Genomic DNA, 13,559 nt, shown 5'->3' on the forward strand with positions numbered 1-13,559 from the left:
CGCATGTACTTCCTGACTGAGACCATGACCAGCATTAGCTGGGCTCATCTGTATTTCCCCCCCCCTCCCACCCCCCCACCCAACCTGGAATATCTGGCTTGTCTGTATTGCAGGGTTGTAACGTGGTGGTGTGTAAATCATGGTGTAACTGAAGATTTTTCCACTAATTTTTCCCCTCTAATTTTCTCTCCTTACTTGTGCTTTTGTGAAGAAGGTAATTCATGTTGGGAGTGTGGCTCCCTGAATGGTGACTGCCATCTGATACTTCAGTCAAAGTTTGCTGCCTATTTCTGCCCGATCGTGGGGGGCAATTGACTGGTTGAACCTGCATCGTGCAGATTCTAACTGGAATCACTGGATGGCAATCGACAGCAGGCCCTCAGATGATTTTTCTCCTCCTCCTACCCTCTTGTTGCTGCCCCCCCCCCCCCCCAAAGTCTAATAGGGCTTACAAAGACCAATCGCATCCCCGTACTGTCGCTACAGCTAAGATTGAGTAATGTGGAACAGGGCACATGTGGGTCTTCCCTTGTCTGTATGGTGTGTTACTTCATCACCGCATTGGGAGAACTTTTTTGTTTACTGATAACAGGTGGAAAGTACTTTGCTTTGAGGGATTTTCTGTGACAGTATACTTTCACTTTAAGATCAACTCATATAGAAAAGTTAAAAATAAACTGCTAGTTAAAATTAACATTTGCAGATGCCATGGTCTATTTCAGCTGTGTCTCCAAAGTAATTTTACCATAAAAAATTGGTATGAAGGTCATGCTTGAAACCTTCAAACAGGGCAACGGTGTGGTAAATTATTGCTTGCATCACTGCATAAGCTTCACACTCAGATATTCAGCTTGTAAAAACACTGCTTGAGGATGCGACATACACACTGAATTTTATAATGTGTTTCTAGCTATTAAGTTAAGCTAACTGACCTTCAGTGCTAAAAACAACTAAGTTGATAACACTGTAGTTGCTCTAAATACCACTTTTTTTTTCTTTTACAGAAAGAATTGAGCCTTCCCCGTAGAGGAAGTCTGTAAGTAGAGATGATTTATATCTTGCAGTTTTGCTCCAGAAATATCCTTGATTGGTGTTTTAATTTTTTTTTAATTGGCTGCATTGGTTGCAGTTTTCTGAAGTATTTTATTTTATCTAGTTCAGGCGTTGACCTTTTGTGGCATCTTTATGCAAATAAGCCATTATTTTGTTGATGTGGTGAGATCATTGCCTTGCACAGCTGCCTAATAATGTGCTGTACTTGATGAATGGCTCAATGGTTGATATCTATTTTGTTTATACAGTTGTAAGAAGGAGATAATTGCTTTATGAAGTAGTTGTTGTTCAGTTGGTCTGGTGCTTGCTGGTTGCAATTAAATATTTATAGTCTATTTTGTGTTAATAAGCAATATGTGTTAGCCATATTCTAGTATGGGGAAATTTAACATGGACTGGTTGGACCAAATAGCCTGTTTCCGTGGTAACATCTATGTATTTCTACGTAACTTTATGGGGCCTCAAATTACTGTGTTTTAAAAAAAAACAGCTAATAAACCAACTTTCGCATTCCAATTAGCAAGATTAAGGTGGTATCTGGGAAGTGTTCTGTTTATACATTCAATATATTCACCATGTATTCATAAGAACATAAGAACATAAGAAATTGGAGCAGGAGTAGGCCAATCGGCCCCTCGAGCCTGCTCCGCCATTCAATAAGATCATGGCTGATCTGATCCCAACCACAAATCTAAAGAACACAAGAAGTCGGAGCAGGACCCGGCCACATAGCCCCTGGGCCCTCTCCGCCACCCACAGGGCATTGACCGATCCGAACTCAGCTTCATGTCCAATTTCCTGCCCGCTCCCCATAACCCCTAATTCCCTTTACTTCTAGGAAACTGTCTATTTCTGTTTTAAATTTATCTAATGATGTAGCTTCCACAGCTTCCTGGGGCAGCAAATTCCACAGACCTACCACCCTCTGAGTGAAGAAGTTTCTCCTCATCTCAGTTTTGAAAGAGCAGCCCCTTATTCTAAGATTATGCCCCCTAGTTCTAGTTTCACCCATCTTTGGGAACATCCTTACTGCATCCACCCGATCAAGACCCCTCACAATCTTATATGTTTCAATAAGATCGCCTCTCATTCTTCTGAACTCCAATGAGTAGAGTCCCAATCTACTCAACCTCTCCTCATATGTCCGCCCCCTCATCCCCGGGATTAACCGCGTGAACCTTCTTTGTACTGCCTCGAGAGCAAGTATGTCTTTTCTTAAGTATGGAGACCAAAACTGTATGCAGTATTCCAGGTGCGGTCTCACCAATACCTTATATAACTGCAGCAATACCTCCTTGTTTTTATATTCTATCCCCCTAGCAATAAAAGCCAACATTCCGTTGGCTTTCTTGATCACCTGCTGCACCTGCATACCAACTTTTTGATTTTCTTGCACTAGGACCCCCAGATCCCTTTGTACTGCAGTACTTTCCAGTCTCTCGCCAATAAGAAAATAACTTGCTCTCTGATTTTTCCTGCCAAAGTGCATAACCTCACATTTTCCAATATTATATTGCATCTGCCAAATCTCCGCCCACTCACCCAGCCTGTCTATATCCCCTTGCAGGTTTTTTATGTCCTCCTCACTCTCTACTTTCCCTCCCATCTTTGTATCATCTGCAAATTTTGATATGTTGCACTCGGTCCCCTCCTCCAAATCGTTAATATAGATTGTAAAGAGTTGGGGACCCAGCACCGACCCCTGTGGAACACCACTGGTTACTGGTTGCCAGTCCGAAAATGAACCATTTATCCCAACTCTCTGCTTCCTGTTTGATAACCAATCCTCCACCCATGCCAGAATATTACCCCCAATCCCGTGATTTTTTATCTTAAGTAATAATCTTTTATGTGGCACCTTGTCGAATGCCTTCTGGAAGTCTAAATACACTACGTCCACTGGTTCCCCTTTATCCACCCTATACGTTATATCCTCGAAGAACTCAAGCAAATTTGTCAGACATGACTTCCCCTTCATAAAGCCATGCTGACTTTGTCCTATTAAATTATGCTTATCTAAATGTTCCGTTACTGTCTCCTTAATAATAGACTCCAAAATTTTACCCACCACAGATGTTAAGCTAACTGGCCTATAATTTCCAGCCTTCTGCCTACTACCCTTTTTAAATAACGGTGTTACATTAGCAGTTTTCCAATCTGCCGGGACCTCTCCTGAGTCCAGGGAATTTTGGAAAACTATCACCAAAGCATCCACAATCCCTACTGCCACTTCCCTCAAGACCCTAGGATGGAAGCCATCAGGTCCAGGGGATTTATCCGCCTTGAGTCCCATTATTTTACTGAGTACCATCTCTTGAGTGATTTTAATCGTATTTAGCTCCTCCCCCCCGAGAGTCCCCTGTTTGTCCAGTGTTGGGATATTCTTAGTGTCCTCTACTGTAAAGACTGAAACAAAATATTTGTTCAGCATTTTTGCCATCTCCATGTTTCCCACCATTAATTTCCCGGTCTCATCCTCTAAGGGACCTATGTTTGCCTTAGCCACCCTTTTTCTTTTTATATAACTATAGAAACTCTTGCTATCTGTTTTTATATTTTTTGCTAATTTCTTTTCATAATCTAACTTCCCTTTCTTAATCAATCCTTTAGTTACTTTTTGCTGTCTTTTGAAGAATTCCCAATCATCTATCCTCCCACTAAGTTTGGCTACCTTATATGTCCTTGTTTTTAGTCGGATACTATCCTTGATTTCTTTACTTAGCCACGGGTGGCTGTCATTTCTTTTACACCCTTTTTTCCTCAGTGGAATATATTTATTTTGAAAGTTGTAAAATAACTCCCTAAATGAACACCACTGCTCATGTACCGTCTTACCCTTTAATCTATTTTCCCAGTCCACTTTAATCAATTCCGCTCTCATACCATCATAGTCTCCTTTATTCAAGCTCAGTACGCTTGTTTGAGAATCAACCTTCTCACCCTCTAATTGGATATGGAATTCAACCATGTTGTGGTCGCTCGTTCCAAGGGGATCCTTAACTAGGACATTATTAATTAATCCTGACTCATTACACAGGACCAGGTCCAAGGTTGCCTGCCCCCTTGTAGGATCAGTTACATACTGCTCAAGAAATCCATCCCTGATGCACTCAATGAACTCGTCCTCAAGGCTGCTCTGCCCAATTTGATTTGTCCAGTTAATATGATAATTAAAATCCCCCATAATTATGGCTGTTCCCTTATTACATGCCCCGACTATCTCCTGATTAATACTTCTTCCAGCAGAGTTGCAACTATTAGGAGGCCTATATACTACGCCCACTAATGTTTTTTTTCCCTTATTATTCCTTATCTCCACCCAAACTGTTTCATTATCTTGATGCTTTGTCCCAATATCATTTCTCTGTATTACAGTGATTCCTTCCTTTATTAACATAGCCACCCCACCTCCCCTTCCTTCCCATTGTGCTGACTTCTGATATCTAGGGCTATACGTTTTTCATGGCCTACGCAGGTTATACATATTCAGTGTAATCAGGAAGGCCTAACAAAATTAATCTCAAAAAATTGCCAGTTCCATACTCTTGACTGACTAGCAAGTCACTTAGTCGCTTTTAAAAAAAAATTCAAGAAGAAGACACTCCACCTTCTTGGGGCAACTAGGGTGAAGAATAAATCTGGGTTTGGCAGCATTGCGCAGGTCCCGAAAATATATATATATATTTAAAAAGGTAGACGTTGGATAAATTGATCTGCAAAATTATTTTTCACACTTATTCAACACTGAGGACAAAATTCAAAGTAGCTAGAATCCATTTTGTTGGAAACTCTGTTCAAGATGTAGCTTTCTGTTGGTAACTCTGCCCTGTTTTTACAACAAGGCAGCAGGAAGGTGAAAGCGGCAGTGAAAGTAGATGTCTGTCATGAGCGCAACTGCATCTCAGTCACTTCAAACCCTCCTAAGCTTTGCTTTACCACAGTTGAAGTAGCTTTTGGAGCACTTACCTGCATCTTATATAGGGGGAGGAGGAGGAGGGGGAGACCTGAAACTGTAAAGATGAGAGGCTGAGTGTTGCAGTGAATTAGATACTGATCTTTCATCTCTAGGACCTGCATTTGAATCCGTGTCAGTTGACAGAATGAAAGTGTCCACAGGTTGTAAGGTGAAATATATTTTAGCCGTCTTAACCCAGTTCTTAGTTAGCACAAAATGACCCCTTGTAGTAATTGGCACTGAAACTAAGAGTTTTTAGTGGGAGAACACCCATAAGCTGTCAGCAATATATGCAGCAAATCTGAAAAGGCAAATATGATCTCAACACATAGATTGAGGGACAGAGTTAAAATCCCAAGAAGTGAGAGCTTGGATACCAAACCTCAGGGTGAACACCCTGGTTCTAGAGAGAGTACAAGGAAGGGCACCCAAGTTGATAAATGTGACTGGTATTAAGCTATAGGAGACGAATAAGGCTTGGAGGAATATTTATATTGGGAGGTGACTTTATTGAGGTATTTAAGATATTCAAGGGAATAGGTAAACTGGATCCTAAAATGGTCAATATTAACCAGCTCTAGGATGAGGGTCATTGATTTAACCTTACATTAGAAAAGGTGAATACACAGCTAAAGATGTAGCTTCCTCACATAGACGGTGGTAAACAAATTGAATAGCCTACCCACAGAAACAGTGCAAGTGAAGAATGTTATAAATTTGAAGAGGGTGATGGATACATTTTTGGCAATTAGGGCTTGTGAAAGGTATCAGAGGTGAAGTGGGGTAAGAAGTCTGTGACCTTTTGACTCTGCCCCAATGGATGGTGATGGTCATTTCCCAGTTCTGTATAGTCCCCTGCTCCTAAGGAATTTGGGGCATGAGGGAGGGAGCAGGGGAGAGACTTAGTTTAAGTATGCATCATGGATAACCATGGATTTTGACTGCCATAAGGAGTTGGAGAGGAATTTTCCAGATTTTTATCCACCTGGAGTAGGCCTCTGCCTCAACGGTTCAACCTGTACATATCTAAATGGATGCCATCGCTACCACTTTTAATCAGCCCACAGTGGGGCACATTTGAATTAAGTTGGGACCATTTCCCTGGCAAGTTTTTCTCTTGTTATTATATTCTAACTGAGACCGTAGCTTTATCTTTAGAGAAGTCTAATAATGGGGTCCTTGTAGTCTCACTACCCTATTTGCACAGGACATAGCAGCCAAGTTTGGATGGAGTATTGGATGTAGTTAGCTGATTTATATTAAAAAAAACAAAGCCGTGTTTAGATGCAGAAATATGCTTGCAGTAAGTAATGCAGACTATACCAAAATTGCATTTGACATATGTAACTATGCCTTTTTTTAGCCGACTCAACTCTGTACCGTTCAAAGTTCAGCAGGACAACTTAAATAAATGCTTTGTGCTGTAGACAGTAGCATGTCCAGTTACTTGCAGGCAACCTGCTTGTTAGAGTTGCACATCATTAGTGCAGTTGCGTGGTTTTCGCAGGGTTTATTTGCTGCTTCGTGTTTTTGAAATCAGGGGGTGTTCATCAGTAGAGTGGTTTACATTGATTTTAGGTGACACTGATCGATTTCACAGGATTCTTTTTCTCCCAAGGCTTAGCAGAATTTTGCAGACTCCATGCAATAAATGCAACCCGTGAAAACCTTGCAGTTCCAACTTAAATGAACTTGGAAATGATGCACTTACTTTTTCCACCCAATGAGGCAAGAAGGAAAGAGGGGACGCAAAAGTGGAGCTCAGTCAGAAATGAAAGAGGACTAAATATGAAATCTCATTCACAGTTAAGGTCTGGCTTCTATCGGGTTGTACGGTAGATTGTCAGGGAAGCTTGTGAGGACAGGCCTTGGATCTTTGATCTGTGGAATTAGCAGACTTGATAGGCCCAAAGGTCTTTTCCTGCTCAATGATTTTTTTTGTATTTTATGCTCATGATATTGTGGACCATGGTGGTTTTGCTTCTTCGTTATGCATTTTGAAGATTCCCCCCCCCAACACATTTCCCCACTCCCATGAAGATGACCATTGGATAGCATTTAGTTTTACAATGTGTGTCAGCTTGGCTTAGTTGATAGCACTCTTGACTTTGAGTCAGAATGTTGTAGGTTCAAGCCCCTCTACAGACATGAATATATAATCTAGGCTGCCGCTTCAGTTACACCAACACCTTGAATGCCTATTCCAGTGGTTCAGATAGATGTTAAAGATCCCCTGGCACAATTCAAGAAGAGCAGGGAGTTCTTCTAGTGCTCACTTTAACCAGTATCACCAAAAACAGATAACCTGGTCATTCATTTCACTGTTGTTTGTGGGATCTTGCTGTGTGCAAAATGGCTGGCTGCAAACAGTCACTGCACGACAAAGTGGTTCATTATATGTGAACTACATGTTTCTGTGAGACGTGATAAAGTGCTATATAATACAAGTCTTCCTTTTTATTGTATAGGATTCAGCATCATTGGTAGATTCAAACAAGTTGGGCCTCAACCATTTTGAAAGTCTATTTCTCATAAGCTTTGACTGTTTTTCCTAAATGATTACATTGACCGGAACATTCTCGGCTGCTGCAGAAGCAATTGACTCTTCTACTAGTCTGTGATGTATTATACAGACTTTGTTGAGAATCAATACCAAAAAACTGATTTTAAAACGCTGCATAACTGGTATAGATTGTCCCATGTAATAAAAATGCACAAGCAACAAAATATTCCATTTGTCTGCATTGTACTGGTAATTGTAAACAATTTTACAACACCAAGTTATAGTCCAGCAATTTTATTTTAAATTCACAAGCTTTCGGAGGCTTCCTCCTTCGTCAGGTGAACGATGTGAAAATGAAATCCTCGAAATGAAATCGCATTTATAATTCACAGAACAATGCTTGGTGAGTACAGACAGTTTTTTCAACTGCCCGTTGCCAAGGCAATCAGTGTGCAGACAGACAGGTGTTACCTGCCAGGTCTCACAGAATATACAAATCACCAAAAAAAAACAACAAACAAAAAAAAACAGAGATAGAGAGGTAGAAACATAGAAAAGACAGCAACTGACCCGTTATATTAAAAACAGATAACATTTGTTCGCTGGTGGGGTAACGTGTAGCGTGACATGAACCCAAGATCCCGGTTGAGGCCGTCCTCATGGGTGCGGAACTTGGCTATCAATTTCTGCTCGACGATTTTGCGTTGTCGTGTGTCTCGAAGGCCGCCTTGGAGTACGCTGACCCGAAGGTCGGTGGATGAATGTCCATGACTGCTGAAGTGTTCCCCGACTGGGAGGGAACCCTCCTGTTTGGCGATTGTTGCGCGGTGTCCGTTCATCCGTTGTCGCAGCGTCTGCATGGTCTCGCCAATGTACCATGCTCTGGGGCATCCTTTCCTGCAACGTATGAGGTAGACAACGTTGGCCGAGTCACAGGAGTATGAACCATGCACCTGGTGGGTGGTGTCCTCTCGTGTGATGGTGGTATCTGTGTCGATGATCTGGCATGTCTTGCAGAGGTTACCGTGGCAGGGTTGTGTGGTGTCGTGGACGCTGTTCTCTTGAAAGCTAGGTAATTTGCTGCGAACGATGGTCTGTTTGAGGTTGGGTGGCTGTTTAAAGGTGAGTAGTGGAGGTGTGGGGATGGCCATAGCGAGGTGTTTGTCCTCATTGATGACATGTTGAAGGCTGCGGAGAACATGGCGTAGTTTCTCCGCTCCGGGGAAGTACTGGACGACAAAGGGTACTCTGTTGGTTGCGTCCCGTGTTAGTCTCCTGAGGAGGTCTATGCGATTTTTTGCTGTGGCCCGTCGGAACTGTCGATCGATGAGTCGAGCGTCATATCCCGTTCTTACTAGGGCGTCTTTCAGCGTCTGTAGGTGTCCATCGCGTTCCTCCTCGTCTGAGCAGACCCTGTGTATTCGCAGGGCCTGTCCATAGGGGATGGCCTCTTTGACGTGGTTAGGGTGGAAGCTGGAAAAGTGGAGCATCGTGAGGTTGTCCGTGGGCTTGCGGTAGAGTGAGGTGCTGAGGTGCCCGTCTTTGATGGAGATTCGTGTGTCCAAGAAAGAAACTGATTCTGAGGAGTAGTCCATGGTGAGCTTGATGGTGGGATGGAACTTGTTGATGTTATCGTGTAGTCTCTTTAGTGATTCCTTGCCGTGGGTCCATAGAAAGAAAATGTCGTCGATGTATCTGGTGTATAGTGTTGGTTGGAGGTCTTGTGCAGTGAAGAAGTCCTGCTCGAACTTGTGCATGAAAATGTTGGCGTATTGGGGTGCGAATTTGGTCCCCATGGCTGTTCCGTGTGTTTGGGTAAAGAACTGGTTATCGAAGGTGAAGACATTGTGATCCAGGATGAAGCGGATGAGTTGTAGGATGGTGTCCGGAGATTGGCTGTTGTACTGGTAAGATATTCTGTGCCACATGCAGTGTGGGATCTTCAATTCCTTAATTATGTTCCAAGTTCATGTGATATTGTAATCATTAGATGACAATTCAGTTGTGATTTATCCAACTGTAGTCAATTAAACTATGTTAATATGAGCAGAGGTGTACTTTAGATAAATTATTCCCACTGGCTCAAAACTGGGTTTATCGATATAGCGATTAGAGCAGACACACTTTATCTTTGGGCCACATAGATGAATGTTAACATGTGATGACAGCTGCCACTGACCATAGAATTAGCTATAGTCAGATCATATGAGTTACTTAGTTTTAGCCAATGTATTGCTTAGAGAGAAAAAAAACCTCACTTATTGGATGAGTTTACTGCCACTATGACTTTAAGCCACATTTAAATATATTTGTTTCAATATATTGTTCTAAACTGGTGCAGTGTAGTGTCCTCAGCTGTTCCTTCCCTTCCTTCTTCTTGTCCCTTTTGTCAAGCACCATTCCCCTGGCTGGGTGGCTAAGCTGATCTGTTCTCATGCTTCTATTAATGCTCATTTTTTTTCTTTTGAATGAGGAATAAGGTGTGTTTGTCATTTGAATGTCATTCCCAGTAAATTTGCATTGTCATGAAAAGTCAGTTGAAAACATGGATGAGTAATTTCAGGGTGGGGCGCCAAACATATCTGTGTAAGTAGTTCTATGGTGGGGAGCATTAGGTTATTTGTAATTTTCTAATGTGTGCAGTATTTCTTCTGAGCTTGAGATACACGGTACTTTTAGATGTCATTCAGTAAAACATTCTCTACTATTAAGTGTTGTGACCGGAAGCTAAGGCAGGCCTTAAAATAGATTGCAGGGAGCAGACGTCCTTTGTTTTTTTTTAAAAAAAAACACTTTTGCCTGCTGTTGTTCTGTGCTTTGTTGACTTTTTCTTTAATTGATGATGTTTGAGAAAGATCCACGAGCTTTCTGTGTTAAGCATTTTATTTGATGTCCGTTATCACCTTAGGAAGAAATATATCACAAGCACTTTCGTAGGTAATAGTGGTGGCCCAACGCAGCTTTCTTTTGTGTATTATCTACCTTGTTTATCCTATGTTCTGAGTTCACAATTTGAATTTCCAACATCAAATTGTGAGGGCTTGCACCTTTTATACTGTAAACTATCAGTGGAATACTTCCACAGCCATTCATCATTCCCCCACCTCATAACTATGTGTGCATATGTCAGAATATAAGTTCTGAGTTGATGCACAGCTGTAAATAATTTTAAGTACCTTTTTTTATTTTAAAAAAAGTATAACTGCTAATAAAACCTGTTGATTCGTAATTAATCCCAGAAGTACTGTCCACTGGCCGCCTAAACGTTCTATCTAATCATTGGCAGCTTCCCTGACAACTGCCTCACTCTGTATATCACCATTCAGGGGGAGGGAAGGCATCTGGACAGTGGAGTTCCAACCTTGTTCTGACCTACCATCTGTACATGCTCATATTCCAGCATTGAAGGCAATCAGAGGCAGCAATCTTGGCTTGTTGCTGCCCCACATCCTGTCTAGGAGCACTAGGGCCAAATGCAGTGCTCTTCCCACCATCCCAGCTCAACTCTTCAACTCAGCACATACCTAGGATCAAACCTGGGCCCTTACCAGTCTGTGCAACTCAATACTGTACTGCACAGCAAGCTATCAGGGAGCGCCTATTAGTATTCATTTTGAAGTTGGAAATAAGATTGTTTGGTTTATAAACCAATGTTTTATTCTATTTTAAAATGTATGAAGTTTTAAGAATTGATTGCTTTACTATTCCATGAAAGCACCGTTGGAAATTCATAGTGTCAACTATGTAATGAAAGTGTGTTATTAAAAATTGATACCCTATCCTGCATTCAGCCATCCTCCGCATACAAATCAACAAACTGTCATTCAAACAAAGAACTCGGGGGTACTGTCCGTTTAAGATTTTCTTTTCACAAACTGCTTGATGTCCCAATTCACGCTGTGCACAACTCCTCATTCTTGATTATTTTTATGGTCATTTTCTTGTTTATGATAACTGTATTTTTTTCAATGCTCCACATTAGGTAAAAGTTATTCAATCACATATATAGCCTTTTCATTGTGTTAATCATGATATTGTCAGTTCAGTAGCTTACTTGCTTTTGTTGTTTTTTTGCCGAGTTGTCCTGATGATTTGAATTGGTCATCACCAGTGACCAGATTTGGATGCTGCACAGTATCTTAGCAGACTTTCCCTTTTACAGATCATCAATAATGCTGCATAACCTCATAGTGCGCTGCCTGTTCCAAGCTTTTTAAAAGGCCACGTCAATTTTTGAAATGTTGGAAATTGTTCTTTGGGGGGAGAAAAAAAATGATGTTGCTCAATCCTGTACACCTTCAAATAAAGCTTCAGGGTCTAAACAGATTTTGCAAAAGAAGTAATTCATGTCAGAAGAAGAATCACATATTGAACTGGTCTTTGGATTGTGTTACTTCGAAAGATTGGGCGACGCTCAGAGATGAGGCGGGAGGCAGCCACTGTCTTAAACTGGTGATCTCAACAAACAAACCTTGCAACCAGGTTTTAGGTGTCAGCCTTGGCTCCGTTGGTAATATTCTTGCCTCTGAGTCAAAAAGTTGTGGGTTCAAGCCCCACTCTAGAGACTTAAGCACATAATCTAGGCTGACAACCCAGTGCGGTACTGAGGGAGTGCTGCACTGTCGGAGGTGCTGTCTTTTGGATGGGTCATTAAACCTCTCAAGTAGAGTTCCATGGCACTATTTCGAAGAAGAGCAGGGGAGTTGTCCCCGGTATCCTGGCCAATATTTATACCTGAATCAACATCACTAAAACAGATTATCTGGTCTTTATCACATTGCTGCTTGTGGGACCTCGCCGTGTGCTAATTGGCTGCCGCGTTTCCTACATTACAACAGTGACTACATTTCAAAAGAAGTTAATTGGCTGTAAATGTGCTTTGGGACACCCTGAGGTTGTGAAAGACGCTATATAAATGCAAGTCTGTCTTTGTTTCTTTATATGCCTTGACAATGTGTGATCACAGGCATGTGCAAGATTGTCTTCTGCTCCCAGTTGGGCACACCTGTAAACAAAGCTCACATCTTCTGTGAACCAGAGTGTGACTTTATCTGCCTGATATCTAGGTAAATATAGCAAGACCCAAGGATTCAGCAGAGAAACTTGTCACTGTATTCTGGCATATTGGAATATATCTTGTACTGCCGCACGATTTCCTTGTCTTTGATGGGCAACTTAAATATACACGCTATCGGACCGAGGCTCGCCTATAATCCAGCAGATTAATTTCATTAAAGTTAAATGAGTATATGAACAGTATTCAGTACAAGAAGTATAATTACCATATTTACAATCTTTACTGTTTTTCATGAAATTTTAAAATAACAAGACACTTTTCCTGCTCAGACCCTCAACATAAAATGAACGCGTGAAACACACTCACTCACTTTTTATGTGACAAAATACTATTGCAAAGCCAAAGATCTAACTCAGTCTTCCTGATAGCTTTAGACTGACTGACTACGCACCAACATAGATATATTCATATCTTTATAAAACACAGGTTAGGCCTCAGCTGGAGTATTGTGTTCAATTCTTTGCACCACACTTCAGAAAAGATGTCAAGGCCTTAGAGAGGGTGCAGGAGAGATTTATTAGAAAGGTACCAGGGATGAGGGACTTCAGCTATGGGGTATGGGGAAAGAGCGGGAATATGGTATTGAGATAGAGGATCAACCTTGATCATATTGAATGGGCGGAGCAGGCTCGAAGGGCTGAATGGCCTACTCCTGCTCCTGTTTTCTGTGTTTCTATGTGGAGAGACTGGAGAAGCTGGGGTTGTTCTCCTTAGAACAGAGGAGGTTAAGGGGAGATTTGATAGAGGTGTTCAAAATCATGAATGGTTTTGACAGAGTAAATAAGGAGAAACTTTTTCCAGAAGGTTCGGTACCAGAGGACATAGATTTAAGGTGATCAGTAAAAGAGCCAGAGGCGACATGAGGAAATTTTTTTTTAATGCAGCAAGTTGTAATGATCCGGAATGCTCTGCCTGAAAGGGTGATGGAAGCAGATTCAATCGTAATTTTCAAACGGGAATTGGATAAATAC

General features: G+C 41.5%; 1 protein-coding gene across 9 annotated transcripts in view; it reads left to right on the forward strand.

Moving 5' to 3' along the window:
- Positions 1-13,559, forward strand: part of LOC137320789 (microtubule-associated serine/threonine-protein kinase 4-like) — a 372,901-nt gene that overhangs the window by 169,017 nt on the left and 190,325 nt on the right. For all 9 annotated transcript variants that reach the window (XM_067982619.1, XM_067982622.1, XM_067982621.1 and 6 more), the window contains one exon: positions 1,005-1,036. In XM_067982619.1, coding sequence (XP_067838720.1) covers positions 1,005-1,036 — 32 coding nt within the window. The remainder of the gene's footprint in view (positions 1-1,004; positions 1,037-13,559) is intronic.

Source organism: Heptranchias perlo, chromosome 4 (genome assembly GCF_035084215.1).
Source record: "Heptranchias perlo isolate sHepPer1 chromosome 4, sHepPer1.hap1, whole genome shotgun sequence".
Taxonomy (NCBI): Eukaryota; Metazoa; Chordata; class Chondrichthyes; order Hexanchiformes; family Hexanchidae; genus Heptranchias; species Heptranchias perlo.